Source organism: Mirounga leonina, unplaced genomic scaffold (assembly GCF_011800145.1).
Source record: "Mirounga leonina isolate KUSES-001 unplaced genomic scaffold, KU_Mleo_1.0 Mir_168, whole genome shotgun sequence".
Taxonomy (NCBI): domain Eukaryota; kingdom Metazoa; phylum Chordata; class Mammalia; order Carnivora; family Phocidae; genus Mirounga; species Mirounga leonina.
In genome coordinates this window covers 31,205,697-31,221,912 of record NW_023270426.1, presented here as the reverse complement: position 1 = coordinate 31,221,912, position 16,216 = coordinate 31,205,697, and the positions used below count along the sequence as shown (strand labels likewise).

The 16,216-nt window shown below is 39.7% G+C and overlaps 1 protein-coding gene across 1 annotated transcript in view; it reads left to right on the top strand.

Moving 5' to 3' along the window:
* Window positions 1-16,216, top strand: part of CDC20B (cell division cycle 20B) — a 42,289-nt gene that overhangs the window by 24,032 nt on the left and 2,041 nt on the right. The window contains exons 5-11 of the mRNA XM_035015057.1: window positions 97-190; window positions 2,710-2,826; window positions 6,847-7,043; window positions 8,207-8,301; window positions 11,042-11,267; window positions 13,137-13,262; window positions 13,726-13,843. Coding sequence (XP_034870948.1) covers window positions 97-190; window positions 2,710-2,826; window positions 6,847-7,043; window positions 8,207-8,301; window positions 11,042-11,267; window positions 13,137-13,262; window positions 13,726-13,843 — 973 coding nt within the window. The remainder of the gene's footprint in view (window positions 1-96; window positions 191-2,709; window positions 2,827-6,846; window positions 7,044-8,206; window positions 8,302-11,041; window positions 11,268-13,136; window positions 13,263-13,725; window positions 13,844-16,216) is intronic.

The window sequence follows — 16,216 nt, the reverse complement described above, 5'->3', positions numbered from 1 at the left end:
TGACCTGAGCCGAAGGCAGTCGCTTAACCAACTGAGCCACCCAGGCGCCCCTATACATGTACATTTCTAAAGAAGTATTTATTTGCTTGTTTTCAGAAATGCCTAAACCAGCTATTTTCGACCCGGAAGGTGTCTCAGTGGGTTAGTGGGCAAATGCAGCTCTGTGAGCAATCCCAGTGTGCCTGGAAAGGTATGGGCCAAAGATTTTCTGTTTGTCCTTCTTTCCTATCCTTCTCTCTCCCTGCTTCCTTCATTTCTTCCTTACCTTAGAATATATTAGAATGTATTATTTTTATATTTATTAGACTAATCAACATAATTATAAAATTTTGATAATTTTCCTACTTCTCTGCCTTACCTGTCCCATCCCCAAGTCTTGTTTCCTAGAGGCAACCACCTCTTCCAGCTCTTCCCCTACTATTTACATCTCTTTTCTTTTCTTTTTTAAAATACATCTATTTTCTAAGTAATATTTGTAAACTGCTCTGTCTTGAGATTTTAGACTTTATCATATCTTTCTAGCATAGTAGGTAGGAACTTAGTTCTCCTGCTTCATTCACCTCCTTCAGTCTACTTAGATCACACTTCTTTTTTTTTTTTAAAGATTTTATTTATTTATTTATTTATTTATTTATTTATTTATTTATTTATTTATTTATTTAAAGATTTTATTTATTTATTTGAGAGAGAGAGAATGAGAGACAGAGAGCAGGAGAGGGAGGAGGGTCAGAGGGAGAAACAGACTCCCTGCTGAGCAGAGAGCCTGATGCGGGACTCGATCCCGGGACTCCAGGATCATGACCTGAGCCGAAGGCAGTCGCTTAACCAACTGAGCCCCCCAGGCACCCCAAAGATTTTATTTATTTATTTGACAGAGAGAGACAGCGAGAGAGAACACAAGCAGGGGGAGTGGGAGAGGGAGAAACAGGCTTCCCATGGGGCAAAACTGAAAGGTTACTAGCAGGGAGCCTGATGCGGGGCTTGATCCCAAGACCCTGGGATCATGACCGGAGCCGAAGGCAGATGCTTAACGGCTGAGCCACCCAGGTGCCCCTTAGATCACGCTTCTGAAAAGTAACCCCTCACTTGGGTGAAAATCTGTGTATAACTTTGACTCCCCCAAAACTTAACTGCTCATAGCCTACTGTTGACTGGAGGTCTTAACAATAATATAAACAGCTGATTAACACATATTTTGTATGTCATATGTATTACATACTATATTCTCACAATAAAGTAAGCTAGAAAAAAAGGAAATGTTATTAGGAAAATTATAAGGAGGAGAAAATACATTTACAGTACTGTGTGGCATTTATAAAAAAAATCCACATGTAAGTGGACCCATGCAGTTCAAACCCATGTTATTCATAGGCCATCGGTATTAGCTTCAGGCGTAAAACAATGATTTGATATTTGTATATATTGCAAAATGATCACCACAGTAAGTCCAGTTAACATTCATCACCATTCATAGTTACAGAATTTTTTTTCTTGTTCTTAAGACCTATTCTCTTGGTAATTTTCAAATATGCAATCCAGTATTATTAACTATAATTGCCATGCTGTACATTACATCCCCATGACTTTTGTAACTTCCCAGGGCACCTGGGTAGCTCAGTCGGTTGAGTGTTGAGTTCCATTTTGTAACTGGAAGTGTGTACTTGTTTTTTTAAAAAACCTTTATTGGAGTTGCTTGAGTGTTTCTAGTAACCTTTCAGTTTTGCCCACAACTGCAGGTCTTCGTGGCTAACACCAAGGCAGTGAGTAACGATCTACTTCTTGGTATAGCATCGTGAAGCTCTTAGGCCTTTTATCAGAAGGCATGTGGTCATAGAGACCAAATATTACCTGGGTGGGCTCAGTGCCTATTAATTTATGTCATTCTCGGTTTGATCACTAGCCAAGTGGTTGGACGGATGAAACGATGGTGGCCTGTGGTTTAGACTTAGGTGGGTCTTTTGATGAGAATTAAAACTGAACCCAAGGTAGGACCCTGACCTCAGACAGTCATGGGTAAAACTAGCCAGAAGTAACTCTGTGTACGCTGGTACAGAAACAGTGAGACAAAGAGCCAAAAGAAATGAATCCACAGATATTTACTGACAAAGACTCAGAGTAGAGCTTACATCTATCAGGTAATTGTTGATGTGCTAGACAAATGGATATGCGAAAATTACTGTGATTTTAAAATCTCAAGTGACAGAATAAATATTCAAAGTATGATATAGTGTTTCTGCATGCTTCCCACAAGATATTACATTTAGGTCTGGCACTTGTGCTTTTTAGTAAAAATTGTCATGAAATATATATATATATTTTTAAAGATTTTATTTATTTGTTTGACAGAGAGAGAGACAGCGAGAGAGGGAACACAAGCAGGGGGAGGGGCAGAGGGAGAGGGAGAAGCAGGCTTCCCGCGGAGCAGGGAGCCCGATGCGGGTCTCGATCCCAGGACCCTGGGGTCACGACCTGAGCCGAAGGCAGATGCTTAACGGTTGAGCCACCAGGCACCCCATGTCATGAAGTATTTTTTAAAAATTTTTGTTTAAATTAATACTGAAGTCTTTTTTTCCTTCCCTTCTCCTGCAACTTGTAATTCAGTTCTAACATGACAATTACTTTCTTTTTCACTTTGTTATGTCTTAATACCTGCATAAATATTATGCTTCTGGGATCATAAAGATATGTGGAGCCGTTTGTTCTTTATAGGCTGCAGAGATGGAGTCAGAGATGAATCCTTCCATCTTAAAAGAGTCAATGATAGAGACTATTCCATACTCCAACCGGAAGTGAAGATTCATCTTACTGGTCTTCGAAATGACTATTGTAAGTTATGGTTTAGATCATGAATTGAAAAGTTGGAGTGACAAAATGTATCCTGTGCTGTGGCATAAACTTGAAATTTGCTTCTGGAAAAACCCAGTGGCCCTTGTGCCTCATGTCCCAAAGCTGTACTATTCAAATATGGTTAATGTAGTTTGGTTTTTCCCTGTGCAAATTTCATGTTTGGAATGGGTATTGTTGGTGTTGGTGGGGTATGAGAAATATACATTGTTTTGTTTTGTTTTTACTGTATTAGAATGAACTCTGAGAATGGGGGCCTATTCTTAGGCATATATTTTAAACATGGATAAATCTAATCAGTCAAACAGCCACATTGGGTCTTCTTGTTATGTGCCTAGTTTATAATCTAGCTGGGAAGACAGGACTTTTTTTTTTTTTAAGATTTTATTTATTTATTTGAGAGAGAGTGAGCGAGCATGAGAGAGAACATGAACAGGGGGAGGAGCAGAGGGAGAGGGAGTAACAGACTCCTGCAGAGCAGGTAGCCCGATGCGGGGCTCAATCCCAGGACTCCAGGATCATGACCCGAGCCGAAGGCAGACACTCAACCGACTGAGCCACCCAGGTGCCCTAGGAAGACAGGACTAACTCACATGGAACTTCTACCAACATGCTAGTGTGGAATATAAATAATGAGCTGTTGGGTAAAAGGAGCTATAATAAGTAGTTCAGTGATCTTTGGATCTTTGTCTAAAAAGAGTTTGTGGAGATATTCAGACTTGAGCTGGGTCTTGAAAAATGAGTAGGATATGGAGGGGTGGGGGAGAGAAGATAGAGCATTTTCAGCAATGTTAACAATGTGAGCAAAGGCAGGATGTTGGTAATTAATGATAATGGCAATGAAGAGAATACACTGGGGACTGGTGAATAGGTAGGTAGATGCAAATTTTGTAATTACACATGTCGCCACCACCCCCCAACATTTTTTAGGTTACTACAGTTGTCATATTTTACATCTACATACATTGAAAATCTACCATTGTTATACATTGTACTCTAAAAACTATACATATATGTATTTCAGATAAAAGAGGGGAAAATGATCTTCATATTTACCCAAATATATACCAGTTCCACTCTTCTCTTTCATTCCTGATGATCCAAATTTCCCTTTCATCTAATTTCTCTTTAGCCTGAAAAGCTTCTCTTAGCATCTTTCAGATCAGGTTAGTTGGCAAAGACTTCTCTTACACTTCTTACATTCCATTTTATGATATTTTTTACTGCATATAGAATTCTGGGTTGCTAGATTTTTTTCTTTCAGCATTTTAAAGATATTATAGTGACTTCTGGCCTCCATAGTTTCTGGTGAGAGCTCTAAGGTAATTTGAAGACTTACTGTATTGCTTCCAAGACCTGAATCTAATTACACATATGAGATCTTTGGATATTATTCCAAAAGTCCCTGAGGTTTTGCTCATTTATTTTTCAATTCAAGGGGCAAAGGGAGAGGGAGAAGCAGGCTCTCTGCAGAGGAGGGAGCCTGATGTGGGGCTTGATCGCAGGACCCTGGGATCGTGACCTGAGCTGAAGGCAGATGTTTTACCAACTGAGCCACCCAGGCGCCCCTGTCTTAGTTACGTTTATACCTTAAGTTTTTTCTTGCCTTTTGTGGCTGGTGTTTTATTTTTATTTTTAAAATATTTTATTTATTTATTTGTCAGAGAACGAGAGAGAGAGGGAGCACAAGCAGGGGGAGCGGCAGGCAGAGGGAGAAGCAGGCTCCCTGAGGAGCAAGGAGCCCGATGCGGGACTTGATCCCAGGACCCTGGGATCATGACCTGAGCCGAGTAGACATTTAACCAACTGAGGCACCCAGGTGTCTGTGGGTGGTGTTTTGAGTCTCAGATCAGTTCCTTCTGCTTTGACTATGCTGGTTTGGGTCTATCCTTCATATATACGGATCAGAGTCTAGTCTGAGTCCTAAATGGACTTCAAATCTCAGTTCAGTTCTCAAAGCCTTTGCTAAGCTGATCTGAGTTTTCCCTGTACTAACATGATTTCACGGTAGGGCTGAGATGTGTGTGGGTTCATACTTTCACGACAAGGGAATGCCTTTCTGTAGCTCTCTTCGCTCCAGGACTTTCTCTACACACTTTGGCCACCTCAGCCTCCTTTCCCTGGCTCCTCTCACCAGAAAGATGATGAGCTTTCTATCAGAGTTTTAGCAGGGCTGCTGTTCCGTGACTGGGGCCCACCCTCTGGCCAAACCATGTGATTAAAAAAAAGTGAGAAGCTCACCCCTGGGCAGGTTGCTTCTTCTAGTTTTGACTCCTTTACTTAGTTTAACTGCTTTTGCTTATTTTCCAGTTCTGAGGGGGTTTGTTTTTTATTTGTTCGGAGTTTAGAGTTGTCATCGGTGGGAGAGGTGGATTATCGGTGGCTTAGAAAACTGTAGTGGAGTTGGTGTGCTTCATAGTTTTGTATTGATATGTATCAATGAGGATAAGAGTTTTTGTCTTATAAGAAATAAGATAGGGTTATATGTCAACTATATCTCAATTAAAAAAAAGAAATAAGATAGGATACATTTTAGTATGTGGTCATACAAATATGGATTCTTTTGGCAAAGAGTTCTAATAGTAGAAGCTGGAGAACACTGCTAGGAACTTCCAAGTATCACTTAGAAGCCAGTGACCACTTCTTCTAGATATACTGTAGTTGGGTGGTATTTTTGGTTTGAAATGATGGTGGCATCTTTCATATGGATATTGAGCGTTCAAGGATGTCTCTGTAAGGGTTATGCTTTTCCCCTATGTTTACTGCAGTATTATTTACAATAACCAAATTATGGAAGCAGCTCAAGTGTCCACTGATAGATAAATGGATAAAAAAGATGCGGTATGGGGGTGCCTGGGAGGCTCAGTTGTTAGGCGTCTGACTTCAGCTCAGGTCATGATCTCGGGGTCCTGGGATTGAGCCCCACACCAGGCTCCACACTCGGTGGGGAGTCTGTCCCTCTCCCTCTAACCCTCCCCATGCTTGCGTTCTCTCTCTCTCAAATAAAAAAATCTTAAAAAGAGATGTGATATATATATGTATATATATATACACACATACGATATGCCTGTATATATATGTTTGAATTTTATTCAGCCATAAAAAGAATATTATTCAGCCATAAAAAAGAATGAAATCTTGTCATTTACAACAACAAGGATGGACCTAAGTGAAATACATCAGTCACAGAAAGACAAACACTATATGATGAAGAGACAAACCAAAAAACAGACTCTTAACTATGGAGAACAAACTGATCCTTGCCTGACGGGAGGTGGGTGGGTAGGATGGGTGAAACAGGTGATTAAGAGTACACTTATCATTATTAGCACTGAGTAATGTGTAAAATTGTTGAATCACTATATTCCATACCTAAAACTAATATAACACTATATGTTAACTATATTGGAATTAAAATAGAAAAAGAAAAAGAAAGACCAGATAATTTCAATGACAAAAATATGTGTTTTTAATTTTTAGTGATCAGTTAGGTAAAATCCATGTGTACTAATAATGGTAGATTAAACTTCCAAGTTCTCTAAATGACTCTAAATAAATATATTTGAGTATAAATAGTAAGCATTATTGCTCATTAGACTGTGAATCTTAACAGAGAATTCTAGTTTTTATTTTTGAACTTCTAATGATCTGCTTGCATATGTGATTCTATTTTCCAACTACCATGGGAAAGGTATTAATTTTGCTCATCTATCTGCAAAAAAGTTGGTTACTTGAAAATGTTTTTTGGGCGCCTGGGTGGCTCAGTCGGTTGAGCGACTGCCTTCGGCTCAGGTCATGATCCCAGGGTCCTGGGATCGAGTCCCACATCGGGCTCCCTGCTCTGCGGGGAGCCTGCTTCTCCCTCTCCCACTCCCCCTGCTTGTGTTCCCGCTCTCCCTATGTCTCTCTCTGTCAAATAAATAAATAAAATCTTAAAAAAAAAAAAAGAAAATTTTTTATTTCACTAAATAATTACCCTAATATGAAATGCTTTTCTTATAGATCTGAATATTCTGGATTGGAATTTTCAAAATCTTGTTGCTCTAGCCCTTGGATCCTCTGTGTTTGTCTGGAATGGGGAAAACTACAATGTGATTGAAAACATAGACCTAAATCTCAATTGTAACTATGTATCTTCTGTGTCCTGGGTAAGAGACGGAACCTGCCTGGCAGTTGGCACCAGCGAAGGAGAAGTACAAGTAACAGTTGTTTTTTTTTCCCCCTCAAAATGTGCTCTGTGTAATTGCTACATAACTAAAATTGACCTTTAATAACAATATACAATAGAGAATCTCTATTAATTGTGGTGCTTGAAACTATGGGGAGTGAGTGGATATAGCATTCTGGTTCCTTTTTTGAATGGCATTTAATGAGGACTTAAGGATACCCTACCTAGTTTTTTTCACACCACCTTTCTTTCTGTCATATTTACCTTTTTAAAAGTCTTTTTTTTCAAAGATTTTATTTTTTTAAGTAATCTCTACACCCAACGTGGGGCATGAACTCACAACTCTGAGATCAAGAGTCGCATGCTCCTCTGATTGAACCAGCCAGGTGCCCTTAAAAGTCTTTTCTCTTGTATTAAAGTTGGGCTTGTAGAATCCCCAGGGTTAGGACTTTGGAGAGAGGAAGATAACCTTCAGCTCTCCTTTCTCTGCACAAGCTTTGATCAGGAGTAGAGTTACTTAAAATGAGTGAATTTTTTTTTCTGATAGGCTCTCTGAAATGGGAATTTACCCAGTTTCCATCAGTCTATTTAACTTCTCATGTGTTATTATTACTAGCAATACTGTAAACTGTAGCAATACAGCAATATAGCAAAACTGTAAAAATATTGCTCATGTGTTCAATGACTTTGGAGGACCATGGATGGCTTTCACTGCCTTCTCATCTCTACAATAATATTGGATGCTATGAAGGTTATGTCAATGATTTCTTCTTACAGCAAAGTTCCATTTCTCATATGGGTCAGAGTATCACTTACAGGTGGCAGAAAAGGAGTCTTTTAGTCTGTCAGTGGATTTCCAGATATGAAATTCCACAATTTAGAAGAAACTAGACGTGTGAGAGCCATTCTCAACCTGTGGCTGCCCATTGAATTCACCTGGAGAGCTTTAAAATAAATGTCATAAAATAAATGTCGTATCCATTATTAAATCAGAATGGCTAGCATCCATAGCAAGCTCCGTAGGTGATGTCATATACAGACAGGGTTGAGAAATGCTGCCCAGGGTTAAAGGAGCTGAGCTTTCCCTTAGTACGAGGACTGGCGGTAGCAACATTAATTGCTATCAGGCCTTTAAGAAGACAGTGGACTGTGAAAAAGACAATGCTATATTTCTCTGCTTGTTCATTTTTTCAGTTATGGGATGTGGTAACTAAAAAGCGGCTGAGAAATATGCTTGGTCATTTGTCAGTGGTTGCAGCTCTGAGCTGGAATGACTGTATTCTCAGCAGGTAAGAAACATCTTAGTGGAATGGATTATATTTGTATCACTGAGTGATTATGGGGGCTGAGTGAACAGACCCATAATATTTAAAACCAAAACCAAAACCAAAACCAACCAAAACCAAACAGGATATTAGTTAGCAGCAGTTATGATCCTACCTTCTTGAATATCCTGATCTTCTGGTGAGGTCAGTGGTCCAGTGGCCACAGGTACAATGGTGGCTATGTGCCTGGACCATATGCTGGTATTGGAAAGCGAGGTTCAGGATCCATTAAATTGTTCAGCTAAAAGGTAAAAATCTGTTTAAGCAAAACGTTTCTCTGTACCAAGTAATACCTATCAGAGGGATATTTTGTTGGAATCAAGTATTTATTGCTATCAGGATCAATAATTTGGAATATGTTAAGCTCTCTGGGGCACATTTCCCATAGATCCATAGATGTTAGAGCTAGAAGCAACCTCATAGATCAGCCGGTTCCATGATTCTCAAACTTGAGCATGCAGCAACATCACCTGAGGGCTCCTTACAACACAGATTGCTAGTCTGTCTCCAGGAAATTCTGAATCAGTAGGTCTGAAGAGGCGCCGATAATTTGCATTTCTAATTTCCAAAGTGATGCTGATGCTTCGTCACTTTTGAGAACTACTGATTTAGTCTACCTACTTTTTAAAAAAAATTTTATTTTATTATATTATGTTAGTCACCATTCATTACATCATTAGCTTTTGATGTAGTGTTCCGTGATTCATTGTTTGTGTATTCTTTTTTTTTTTAAGATTTTATTTATTTATTTGAGAGAGAGAATGAGAGAGAGAGAGCATGAGAGGGGGAGGGTCAGAGGGAGAAGCAGACTCCCTGCCGAGCAGAGAGCCCGATGCGGGACTTGATCCCGGGACTCCAGGATCATGACCTGAGCCGAAGGCAGTCGCTTAACCAACTGAGCCACCCAGGCGCCCTTGTGTATTCTTTTTAATCAGAAAAGTTAAATGACTTTTTCCTATGATCCTATATAATTGATCTAAATATATATTGCTTTTAATAATTGCCATTCATTATCTTTTTAAAGATTTTACTTTTTATTTGAGAGAGAGCACAAGCAGGGGGAGCAGCAGAGGGAGAGGGAGAAGCAGACTCCCTGCTGGGCAGGGATTCCCCATGGGGGGCTCGGTCCCAGGACTCTGACATCATGACCTGAACCGAAGGCAGAGGCTTAACTGACTGAGTCACCCAGGCGCCCCATCGCCATTCATTTTTATACTGTAGTTCTTAAGGTAGGTTTAAATTAAATAAATTCCAAGGTCTTTTATAATTTAAGCAGCTATGATATAAATTTGAGATTTCAATACCTTGTGATTACAGGTCAAACTTAAAGCCACTTAAACAAAATACCATATAAAGGGCTAATCATTTACTGTGAGAAGTTGTGGTGAGGTCAGTTCTCTATATGAATTCTTTTTACAGTCTGCATTGTTTAAATTTAGTTTCATTATCCATGAGGAAAATGAACAGATCATTTCTTATGACAGCAGCTAATATTTTTGGAGTAAAGTGTGCTGGGCATTGTGCTGTACTCTTTATGTGCATAATTGCGTTTTAATCCCTTCAGTAATGCTGTAGAGGGGTTTCTAATTTCCTGCCAACTTATTCTTAATGAATAAACTGAGACACTAGCCTGAGGTCACATGGTTAGTAAAACGGGCAGAGTCAGGCTTTGAACCCAGGTGGTCTGGCTGCAGAGCCCATATTGTTCATCAGAAGGCTGTTCAGTGTGGTGCCTGAATTGTTTTAAAAAATACGAGACCAGATTTTGAGAAATTTCAGAAATAATTGTAGATAGTTGTTTACTTGTTCCTTGGAGAAAATTAAATTAGCCCAGAAAGAGTTTATTATCTTTGATAAAGTGATAGGATCTTTATCATTCTTTGGATCCAAATCACTACCAGTGACGTTATCTACTGGTTCTGAATCACATTGCAGTTTGCTGTGACATTCAGATAGTTTTCTACTCTTTTTAGATATTAGTAACATTAACAAAACTAATAGTGGATTTGTAGTTTAATAGAAAAAGGAAATAACACGTTTCTATCTCTGACATTTCACTATAAATATATATATTCTAAAACCATTGCATTGAGATAATATGAAATATTCTGAATTCCAGAAAAGTACTATTTCCTAGGTTCAGTACATAAACTACTCCCTGGGGAAATATGGCAATCTTCTAAATTTATCTTTTCCATAGCTGCCTGCATCATATTAAAATCATTAGAAATATCTGTCAAAATGTGGCTCAGTCGGTTAAGCGGCTGCCTTCTGCTCAGGTCATGATCCCAGGGTGCTGGGATCGAGCCCCACATTGGGCTCTCCCCTTAGCAGGGAGTCTGCTTGTCCCTCTCCCTCTGCCCCTTCCCCCCACCTTGTGCTCTCACTTGCTTGCATTCTCTCTCTCTCGAATAAATAAATAAAATCGTAAAAAAGATAAATATCTATCAAAGGATATCATCTCAATATCCACATTTGAAACTTTGCCACAAAAATTTTTTCACTTGTGAAAACAATCACCAAGCAGGATACTCTATCCTTATTAACCCAACAAATGTTCAAAACCTGTGTCTTGAATCTGTCCTGAGGGGTCTTTAGGTAGTTTGAACTATGCTTTCCTTCATGTTTTCAAATGCTTATAAGCTATTGCTAGAACCCAGGCTCGAGTTTTCTGTTGGAAACCTGCCCCTTTACCTCTGTGCAGCGGGTCGAGGCTGGGCCGTGTTTCTCATCACGATGTTCGGGTTGCCCAGCATCACGTTGGAACACTTCACCACAAGCAAGCTGTTTGTGCTCTCAAGTGGTCCCCTGATGGCAGGCTGCTTTCCAGTGGTTGTAGTGATGGGCTGCTGACGATATGGCCCCATGACCCGGGTGCGAAAGCCCAGGTTCAACCGCTGAAAGTTATACCCCAACCTACAGCAGTCAAGGTAAGACATCCAATAGCTTTCCAAGTTGCTCTTCACTCAGAGATCATTGACTATCCTTCACACATGAGAACGAAGCCATTAAGGCAATGCTTTGAGATTTTCTTCCCCCAGAACTTGTTTTGGATTTTGCCATCACTGTCTTGAAAGACAACCCTATTTATACACCCCCATGTGTCAGATTTTGTAGTTGTAAGTAACTGAAACCAGAGGTAAGCTTGAGCTTCTGCAAAAAAGTAAATGTATTTTCTCTTACGACTGAGGAGTCCTGGGTACATACAGCTGCTTTCAATACTGTCCAGATCTAGGGCCTTAACTAATGTCATTAGAACCCTCTCTCTTTGGCTCTTGGCTCTACCTGACTCTGTTGGGTTTCATTCTTTATTCAGACAACATTTTGTGGGCAAGATGGCTCTTACGGCTTCGAATTCAGATTCTCCCTGATGGGAGCTGATTAAGAAACTGCGCTCCTTGTAACTCTGGTAGAAAAGTCCCAGGCAGGACTCTGGTGTGACTTTGGGCACATTCTCATCTCTCAGCAGATAACTGTGGTTAGAGAGATGGGTTCACTGGCTGTCCAGGTCTAGGTCATGAGCTCACACCCATGGAAAGGAGACCCACTGTGAGAAGGAGGAGGAAGGGTGCTGCACAGTTAAACCAATATTCTACCATTTTCTGGATAATATTTTTTTATTTCTCTGATATTAAATTCTTACTCCTAGTAAAAAAAATCCATACTCTCATTCCTTTGGTGTCATAGATATATGTCTTGGCCTCAACATAGTCCCAGAATATTTATCACCCACAGAGCAAAGAAATGGTTCTACTTTATTAACTATGAGCAAATTTGTTAGAATGAGAACTTACAAAGTTATCACGGAGTTTCCTGACATAGGGTGTAATATGTAGCACCTGCTGCTAAAGCACAGTGGTACTCTGGCTTGTGGTTTTTAATATCCACAGGACATTAAGAATGATTTTAGGTCCAAATTCCCATTATTAATGATTTGGGAAAAATCTAGGGAAAATGTATGTAAAATATTCTGTCAGCAAACAAAATACAAAAACAAAATAAAGCAAAACAAAAACCCAACACATGAAAAACCCAAGCCAAGCAAAACGAGTTACTTTCTTATGTGCCTTGTCAGAAATACAGTGAATTGAACCAAGAGTTTCTGAAGCCTGAGCAAGCCAAGCCTTGTGACAGCTAATGGCAGGATTGACATGTAGATAAGGATATACAGATATATATATAACTGAAATATTTCTTAGAATGTCCTTTAAAATTATTGTTACTCATCATTTCAATTATCAGTATAAATATGCAATACTGAATCTTATTTTTCAGGATTACCTATAGTAATTTATAAGTAGGGGATCAAAGGCAATTTTCCTTTCTAAAAAAATGTATTAGGAGTTGAAATGCATGAGAGTTTTTGGGGTGCGAGCAATTATGTGTGGCTCCATTTTGTCCTTTCTTCTCTGACCTAGAACCTAAAGACACAGGTAGACAAATGAGAGAAAGGCTTCATTTCAGAACCAGATTCTGGTGGGCACATGTCACCTACTCCAGCAGCAGATTTTTGCCCTATAGGACATGTTGAGTATATTTTTTAAAATATATTATTGGATGCTTTTTCTTGGTTTAATATACTGGCAGTTCTCAAAATTTGAGGAAGGCACCTAACAGGTGATTTCTAGTCCCTTAGAAGTAATCTCTAGAGAGTGCCATTGCTCCGGCCTTCAGATCAGAGCTCCAGGAGAGCTGGGGTGTGTGCAGACCTCTGGACTCCTGCTTACCTGAGCGTGTCACTTTCACAAGTTCACTTTCTCCAAGGCTGAGCTGCCTGTGTGATTATTTGAACTTTCAAGGCCATGGATTGGTGTCCCTGGCAGTCTGCAGTCCTTGCTGTTGGAGGCGGAATGGAAGATGGACACTTACGTGTCTTGGACGTAAATACTGGTCAAAGCATCCAGACCCCAAGCACAAACTCACAGGTAAACATCTCTGTGGGAGTTTGCCTTCACTTTGATCTTCTAGAACCTTGTGAAAATGATTGCTGATAGAGCATAGGACCCAAACACACCTCTCTGTACTTTCTGAGTCTATAAGGATTTCAGTTCTGGACAGTTGGTTTTTGTAAAATTTTCTCTGGGAGTCGCAAGTTGATCTGTGTGTCCTTTCCTTCCCCCTCTATTTCCCACATTTCCCTTCTTTCTTAGCATTGCTTTGTGCTCACGTTTGTAGGTTCATTGCACCTAAACCTATTTGTATACTTAGTCTTTTGTTGTCTTGGGATCAAATTTCCTAGAACTAACATCATTCCTCTAACACCTTAACCCCAGCTATGGACTGGAGGATGGATGTGGACAGAGCATACTGCCTAGAATCCATTCGAAATACATTCATAATGAATCAGACTTTGCCATAACTCTGGATTTTTTTTGGCCATTATTACAGATTTGTTCGCTAATCTGGCTACCTAAGACAAAGGAGATTGCAAGTGGCCAAGGTAGTCCCAAGAACGATGTGACTGTGTGGGCCTGTCCTGGTCTGGCCAGGTCACGTGGATTTTTGGGTAAGTACGTGGGTGAGTAAAATGCTGTGTATCCATAGCTAAGTGAGCTGTCATTGGCCCGAAAAGCCCTGAATGAAAGATCTTCTCCTCTGGCTCTTTGAAGTATTTATTTTATCAGAGGAAAAAGGCCTACACCCACCCCACCTCAGGGCGTGTATAGATGAGTGTTTCTGAATTTGACTAAGGCTGTTCATTACTTACAGTGGTCCTGTCTTCTTGCATACATGCATACATGATGAAGCAGTGATGATCAGGGATAGTTTCTAAACTCTTCTGGAACTCTGGAGTTAGTTATCATAACTCACCTTTCCTTATTTTGCAGACCAGCAGTGCTGCAATGTGTGGGTTTATTGAATAGGCATCTACTGTGTGTGAGGCAATTTTGGGGGGTGTTGGGGATATACATATAAACAAGACAGACAGTATCTTTGTCCTCATGGAGCCTATACTTTAGTGGGAAGAAACAGACTGAAAACCCCAAATATATACAGCGTTAGATAGTGATAATACTGTGACTCTCTTTGTAGATTCTGAGAATGTTATTCGGCAACAACAAAACACCCTTAACAGAAAGACTTCCTGCTCCTGCTGGTCAGTCTGACCTCAGAATGACTTTGACATCCTTAAGTGTTATACCATGTGATTTGGTAAATAAAAATGTAGGCAGCTCTTGACAGGGCTACCTGGGTAGCCAGGCATGAGTGTAGGAGGGACGTGAGTTGATCCTTTGCATATTTTAAATCATAAGATATGTAATTCACGGGATATGTTTTCTGATTAGGGAAATATTTTTATTTATTTATTTGAGAGAGAGAGAGAATGAGTGGTGGGGAGGGGCAGAGGGAGAGGGAGAAGCCGACTCCCCGCGGAGCAGGGAGGCCAACATGGGGCTCGATCCCAGGACCCAGAGATCATGACCTGAGCCGAAGGCAGATGCTTAACCAACTGAGCCACCCAGGTGCCTTAGAGAAATATTTTAATCAAGTCTTAAACCTGGTTCTTTACAAAACTACAATTTCCAGTAGCTAGTTAGAACTTTCAGTGAGGTGGGGGCCTCTGACAGATCCTGGAGTCAATTTGCTGATCCTGGGAATAAGGAATGAACTGAACCGGTACATTTTCCTTTTTCTCTAGCCTTGACAAGCTATAAATTCTTTAGCTGTAATGCCTTGTGCTTTTTTCCATTGATATTAGACAGAGTTCCAAAGAGTACATTTAACCTTTTCTCCTCTTAACCTGTTTATGGTTGGAGAAGATGCAGTTACTTTCCAGTTCTTAGACACTAATGATCATCTCTGACCCAGTAGTTTCTTCCACATGCAATATTTCCCCAAAGTATTTAGCAGGGTGGTTGTTATATTAATGTGTATCATGTGGTTAGCATCAAAAAAATGAAATAGAATAGTAGAGAATGGAAACAATGTAAAAGCAGACAGTATTTCGTGGAACTTTTGTTATAGTTCTGCAGTACCACCTACCTGTCTATATGTCTAGCTAGGGGCATGGTCGTCTCAAAGAACCAGTACAGTTTACACCTCAAGTGAGCTCTGGAACTTCGATATATTTCAAAACAAAATATAGTTTTGAACTGTGGATTGTGGCCATAAAGCTTGGAAAAAGCTATTCTAGATTATCTACTATTATCTACGCCTTTCCTTTGTCTCACCCTATTATAACCACACTCATGATTCTCTGGGGGGAAAATTCAGTTGAAGAGGCCTCCCCCATCTAACTGCAGAAGAAAGACAACTCGCCATCCTTCCCCTCACCCTCCAAAAGTTGTAATTTACAAGCTTTGAAACAGGAATAGGTAACTTTCTAGCCTATAGGTGAGATCTGGCCTTTGATTTGGTTTCATCAGTCCCTAGCACATGCATCGATAGGTGGTCTCCTTTATAAACAGTTGCATAAAAAAACAAAACTTTTAATCCTTTCAGTAATAATACTCTTGGAATTTAAGGATGTAAATCCTAAAGGATGACCTTTGTCTGAGGTAAAGACTGCATTTCCCACTTAATCTAGTAAATTAAGATTTTCACTAATATGAGAGAAGTGTTTCAAGAATGCCTTTGCTTCTAATCCAAACTCCATTTTCCTACCAAATTCTGGAAGTAGTTGTCCTTTTTTTTTTTTTTTTTTTTTTTTGTCAAGACATTTTTCAAAAGCCTGCTTTGGAAAAGATTTGGAATTTTTTTCTCTGTTACTCCTTATCTACTCCCCGCCCCCGCCCCCCCTGCTTTTCTTCATCTCAACACATCATAATAAAGAATGAAAGCATAGCTATCACCTACTATGTTTATTGAATTGACTTTTAAGTTTAAAAGCATTCATGTAATGTTTTATATTTATCCTAACTAAATTAAGTGGTTTTCA